We start from the raw sequence: 6,666 nt of genomic DNA, 5'->3' as shown, positions 1-6,666 counted from the left end.
GAGTCATTGCACGTCTACCACCAATCATCTTAGATGGATCAATGGGGTCCTGATCGGCCATATCTACACAAAATAATAAAATTAACATCATTTCCATAACCTAATCAAACACATTAAACCTAAACTAAACATAAACATAATCAAACTCATTAAAAGTACAACAATGAACATCATTTCCATAACCTAAAATCATTAATATAATCATCATTACAATAAAATTTATGTCCATCATTTCCATAATAACCTAAACATCATTCAATAATTAACATACACTTGATCATTTCTATACAACTAAATCATTTGTGTCCATCATAATTCTCGTAACCTAAACTAACTAAAAAATCAATATACACTTGACCAAACTATAATTAACATCATTTCCATAACCTAAACTAACTAAATAATCAATAAAATTGTCATTGAGACATTTTATCAAACACTTTGTGTGCAAAGTATAAAACATATTCAAATTGTATTCATTTGCCACCATTCAAAGCCACATTATGATTTAAACAACATATGCAACAACTACATTCATTTATTAATTCCTAAACTACACATGCAATCATCAAATTGTCAATTTTAAAATCAACCTAACCACATACAAACTACTCTAATTTTTTTTTTTTAAAAATCAACCTAAACAAATTAACATTAACATTAAAATGATTGACACAACTTACTTGTGATAACGCGCACTTGATTTGCTTGCAATTCGTGAAAATGAATTTGGTGAAGATTGGAGAGAAATTGTTTTGGAAATGGGAAGGTCTGGTTCTGCGAATGATTAAGTCCAAATTTCCTCGGCAGTTAACTGCCGCCGGTTTACTAATACTTCAGCAGTTGACTGCCGAAGGGCATTTTCGTAAAGTACTCGTGTGACATGTGTAAACAGAAATTCTCAAATATGAGATACCCTTAATATTGATTTGCATTAGGATTATCCGGAAAGAAAATTTGTTTGGCGCTGCTGCGGTGTTAGCTGAACTTACTCCATGCACCTCCCCTACTACCTTCCTCGCTCTCCTCCTTCTTCATCCGGTACTCTCTCTCTCTCTCTCTCTCTCTCTCTCTCTCATGTTTCTGATGACCTAAAATTGTGCTTTTGATGTGGTATAACAGGGAAATCAATCTTTCTCCTTAATCATCATGTAAACAAGTGGAAGAATCACAGACACAAAGTTGTGAAGAAATGTTTAGGAGCGTCTATATACTGTTCAAGCGATGTTCCCTCTATTCAGCAATTGAGTCATGCTCGGCTTATTTATTCCGTTGCTCCATCTATGGGCCACAATCAGGTTTCTGCATAATTCAATTCCATAACTTCAATACCTATTTAAATTATGTATGAAATCACATTATTGTGATTGTAATAATAACAGGAGTCTCATCCAGAATCACATTTTAGAGTTCCTGCTATTGTCACTGCCCTCCAACAAATGAAACTCACTTCAAAGGTACTTAAACTTGAATCTCTATATTTTTAAGTTCTTAATATTATATATAAGCTTTGCTATTTGATAGATAACTTGTTTATGTCTAAAATTCACAAAGAAAGGAATGTTCCATTCAAATCTAGGTTTCGAATTTGAATACCCCCTAAAAGAAAGAGTTTAATAATACTTTGTTTCTAAAGGCTAGAGTATAAGCTTGTATGATCTAATTTTACCAGATACCTCAACCACTAATTTTACTGAACACTTCATATTCAATCTACTATTGGCTATCAACTAAAATATCCGCTATAAGCTCATCCACTATCAGCTACTTTTTACCAAACAAAGCTTAAATAGGATACAAATTTTCCCAGTTCAAACATATGTTATATATCACCATTTTCTTTCGTTAATTTAAAATATTTCCTATTTGTTTGAAATACAAATCAACTTCCATGGGCAATCTGTGGTTATAGGTTTGTGCACCTTCCAGTCTTTGAAAAAGACCAACTTAACTAGACTCTATGTGCGACTGTGTTATGATTAACCTACTTTGATGACATTAATTAGTAATTGGTGAAGTATCTTCATTTCCACAATAATTTTTTATTTTTATGAATGATTCAGTTTCGTGGCTCTGAGGTCATTGAACTTCAAAATTTTGAGCCTGCTTCTACCGACGACATTGCAAGTGTGCATGCAAGAGCCTATGTTTCTGGGCTTGAAAAGGTAACATATTAAAAAAGTTTCATCCCTTCAGCTATTTCATATGTGAGAGGTTTTGTATTCTAAATTATTTTATTTTATTTTATTTTATATTATACTTTATAAATTGTGCTTAGCAAATTTGGTATTATATTTTTAGACAGAATTACTCCATAGGTTCCTTAATCTTATACTTCCTTTTAGCCCCAGTTTTCTTTCCAATTCTTGATTTTGTACTTCCAGCAATACACGATACATCATAAGAATTACTTGGCTACAGAAGAGAAAAATAGCAGTGACAGAGAGACCAGATTCTCAAATACATGGTGATTCCTTGTTTTTTTGTCTGCTATGGGTATCAAATTTCCTCTGTTCTTTCTATAAATTCTAGGGTCTGAACCAAATCAACCAATCTATATCAACTATGTTTTTTCCTATAATGTGTACTTCTGAACCGGTTTCTAATAATTTTTTCACCGAATGCATGTGTTAATTATGATTTAGTGCACACTGATGACATAACATCAAGGTGAGGATTCTTCCATGTTTTGACTAATTTATTCTTAAGTATCCTTATTTTTAGTTCAAACTTCACATCAATAACTGTTGGCATAGGTTTTGATACTTATGGATTTCATAATTTGTATACAAATAATTTTACCATGACGTGGAATTCTTGTTCTGAAGTTTGACATTTTCCTCTCCTGAACCTTTACAGGTTATGGATCAAGCTTTGGAGAAGGGACTTATTGTCGTTGATGGTTCAGGACCAACATACGCTACTTCCACTGTAAGTACTATGCTCACGCTTTTTCTCGCTTTCCCAAGCTCAGAGTGTCTGGAGAAAGATACTCTATTCTAGTTCATTATGGTAGAAAATACCTTATTCAATGGAAATTCATAATGATTCCCACATTTTTGCATGCTTATTGTGGTATTCGTGGTGCAGACCTTCCAGGAGTCAATAGTAGCAGCTGGTGCTGGATTAGCCTTAGTTGACTCAGTGGTGATCTCTCAACCTGGCATGTCCATCTCTTGGTGATAATGTGTGTTTTATTTTGGGGAGGGGTAAGTGAGTGGATATGGATATGTACATATCTGCTTCTAATAGTGATGTGCTTATCGGAAGCTATTTTATTCTCTGTTGGAATCTTGGTTCTCAGAACCAAATATTGATGAAAATGCTTATTATATCTACATTTCTTTTTACCTTTCAATGGTTGGGGGCAGTGGAGGAGTCACAAACATAACGATTGTTTGGAATAAAACCGTGTTCCCCATTTTGCTTTGTAAGTGTCCTATGCATTTTGAGTTGGTGGAGATGAGATCTTAAAATAATTATTGAGTCTCCACATTCTAGCTTAAGTCTTAGAAACATGGTATAAATGCCTCTATAAGCAAGTGGTCAAGAGTTTGCTCCTTTCTGCCCCTATTTTCCAGAGTTAAATTGTATTTTAGCACAAGCTGAAGGACATTTATATTGTCTTATACTCAATCCCAAACGGCTTTTGTGTGATCCGAATTTCTTAAGAGATATAAAAATATTCCAGGGCCTCCGCCTTTTGGGATGGTTGGTCTTTGACATAAATGTTTCAAGAATCGTATGGAATAATGATTGTTCTCATTATTTTGATATAAAATTCTTATTTGATTTCACATTCAGGTCGCAGCTTCAAAGATAATGAAAGATCCACCCACTGGTTTTGCATTGATAAGACCACCAGGACATCACGCCATTCCAAAAGGACCTATGGGCTTCTGCATTTTTGGAAATGTGGCCATTGCAGCTCGTCATGCTCAGCGTGTTCATGGACTGAAGCGCGTGTTTATAATTGACTTTGATGTTCACCACGGGAATGGAACAAATGATGCTTTCTACGATGATCCAGACGTATTTTTCCTTTCCTTCCATCAAGTAAGCTATAAGTTTGCCACACAGCTATAATTATATTTTCTTGTTTTCCTTATTGGTGTTTGTAATAGCCATTGCAAAAGCGAAATAGCAGAAAACTGAAAAAGAAAAATCCCGGGCTTTTTGAGAGGTCTGTATCTACACAAAACCCTCAACTCAAAGCATTTCTCTCCCCATTCTTCCCCTCTATATCCTCACCTTTCTCCGCAGAACTCCCTTCTTTCCCACTAACTTCTGCAAGCTCAGCATTTCGTTAAGGCCCAAACATCCAAACCCATGGCATTCATGTTTTTTTTTTCTTCTTTCAATTTTCAATATATAGACAATTTTCTTCATTTTCTCTTATTATATCTATATAATTGCAATGCCCACCCTGATCTTTGATTATTATATTCTATAATACTAGTGTACTTTGAAAATAGTTTGCTGAAAAATTTGGTATTATGATGAATATGTAAATGAGAAATAGGAAGATATTGAAGAACAAAGGAACAAAGGCTTCAGGTGTAACTTCCAGCAAGGCAATTGACATATATTACAAACCGTTTTACAATCACCAACTGAACAAATTAACCAACCTCTAGGAATTAGAGAATCCAGCCTCTCCCAACCAAACCACATGAGCAAACAACCCAATGACCTACATTTGCCATCCTTATTACTACTATATTGAAATACATGACGCAGTAACAAATACACATGGCCCTAATTATTCAGGCATGCACCTGACATATACATGTCTAATAGGTGGCCTTCTAACATTAGCCTCCCTATTGGAAAACATTCATGCAGTTGGACAAAATAAACTAGCATAAATTATACACATGACATTACTAAGAGAATACTTATCAAATATATTAATGTCTCCAATCCTTGCACCAAACTCCTGCATATTAGCATACTATAAAAATCAGACACATGACCCCCTCCACTCTATTTGCACTTGCACATGCTAACATACAAAATAATAGTATAAGCAGGCACATGGTATTTGGAAGTTCTGTTTTTCAAAGTGGTCCCTTGAGGGGGAGGGGGCTTGGTAATTGGGCGGGGAAGGAGATTATGTAAAGAAAAACATGAGTTATTAGTCTGTTATTCATGAAAAAGGAATAGAAATAGTATGACTTTAAGACTTGTTATATTGAATAACTTCAATTTAATGGCTCAGGATGGAAGCTATCCAGGTACCGGCAAATTTGATGAGGTGGGGGCTGGGGATGGTGAAGGAACCACATTAAATCTGCCTCTTCCTGGAGGTTCAGGTGATACTGCTATTAGATCTGTGTTCGATGAAGTTGTTGTACCTTGTGCTCAAAGATTTAAGCCAGACATCATTCTTGTTTCTGCTGGGTGAGTCTTTCTTTGAATCATAGTCATCAAAGCAAAGATGGAATAAACAGTCTACTATCAATTTCCGCAAGTTACATTCCAGCACAGTTACAAACTTAATTCTACATGAAATTTTGATTAAATTTTTCATTCAGGAACTAGTTCACATAAATTCTTGCCAATGTTGTTTTTACATATGGAGTTTCATGTGATTTCGTTTGTCAGGTATGATGGCCACGTGTTAGATCCACTAGCTAATCTTCAATTAACAACGGGAACATATTACATGCTTGCGTCCAGTATTAAACAACTAGCAAAAGACTTATGTGGGGGACGATGTGTATTTTTCTTGGAAGGAGGATATAATCTCAAGTCTCTTTCATATTCAGTGGCAGACACATTTCGTGCTCTTCTTGGGGACAAAAGCTTGGCATCTGAGTTTGATAACCCAAATATTTTGTATGAAGAGCCAACAAAAAAGATTAAGCAAGCAATTCAGAGGATAAAATGCGTTCATTCCCTGTGATGTTGAAAATCAAAACATGCCATTATCTAGGGCCGTCTCAACCATTAGGCAAGTAAAGCCCTTGCTTAATGGCATTATCAACCTGTATCTAGCATCAAATTTTCATTTTTGTAAAGTCTATGTCCCTTGGGTGGCCATCATCCCACTTGTCCCATAGAAGAAGGCAATCCATCGTGCAAGATTGTTGTGGTCCCTGAATAAGAACTTCACTTTTGCTGCAACACTTGAGTATAATAAATTAATTTATTGTCAAAATATTTTTACAAATTCTTTATCTGTAAGCTAATTTTCTTATATTTCGTTGTTATTAAGTCAAATGATATTCTCATTTCATAAACATTGAAGAATAAACTAAGTGCATCATATTTTTGCCTTAAAATTTCATACATTCAAAAGTTACTTGTGTTTGTTTCAATGTGTATTTGTTTAAAGTACTGTAATATTATTCCCAGAAAAATAGGGTAGGGAATGCAGCACTATCATGTTTATTTCAAGTTGTAAAAACTCACTAGCTAAGTTTACGTGAAGATAGATTGGTTGGTAGGAACGTTGTAGTGTGCAGAGGTGGAGTTCGAACTTTAATTTTTCATTTATTCATCTTAAGAATAAATTTAGATATTAGACTACTTGAAGAAAAAAAAAATCTCACTACCTAATACTTTTGATTTCGATAAATGTTATTTACATTTGGTTTCATATATTCCTTATTTATTTTTACTTCTCTTCGTGTAAACCCCATTTTTAAGTTTGGTATCTCA

General features: G+C 34.5%; 1 protein-coding gene across 1 annotated transcript; it reads left to right on the top strand.

Moving 5' to 3' along the window:
• The first annotated feature begins 900 nt into the window (after nt 1-900).
• Nucleotides 901-6,259, top strand: LOC11442399 (histone deacetylase 14). Its single transcript, XM_003630234.4, has 9 exons — nt 901-1,041; nt 1,123-1,298; nt 1,383-1,457; nt 2,064-2,165; nt 2,860-2,931; nt 3,091-3,147; nt 3,805-4,056; nt 5,222-5,403; nt 5,608-6,259. Exons 1-9 carry the CDS (start codon nt 996-998, stop codon nt 5,906-5,908), a joined length of 1,263 nt encoding a protein of 420 aa, XP_003630282.1. The 5' UTR covers nt 901-995; the 3' UTR covers nt 5,909-6,259.
• The last annotated feature ends 407 nt before the right edge of the window (nt 6,260-6,666 follow it).

This window comes from Medicago truncatula, chromosome 8 (genome assembly GCF_003473485.1).
Source record: "Medicago truncatula cultivar Jemalong A17 chromosome 8, MtrunA17r5.0-ANR, whole genome shotgun sequence".
Classification (NCBI taxonomy): Eukaryota; Viridiplantae; Streptophyta; class Magnoliopsida; order Fabales; family Fabaceae; genus Medicago; species Medicago truncatula.
Note: the sequence above shows the minus strand (reverse complement) of the source record. Positions and strands in the feature narration are given on the sequence as shown.

What these genes read in the sequence shown, in the direction of transcription:
- LOC11442399 (XM_003630234.4), top strand. Translation starts at nt 996, where the DNA reads ATGCACCTCCCCTACTACCTTCCTCGCTCTCCTCCTTCTTCATCCG. An exon ending in TAGCCTTAGTTGACTCAGTG is followed by an intron (nt 3,148 to 3,804) that starts GTGATCTCTCAA and finishes TTTCACATTCAG; the next exon opens with GTCGCAGCTTCAAAGATAAT. An exon ending in TTTTCCTTTCCTTCCATCAA is followed by an intron (nt 4,057 to 5,221) that starts GTAAGCTATAAG and finishes TTAATGGCTCAG; the next exon opens with GATGGAAGCTATCCAGGTAC.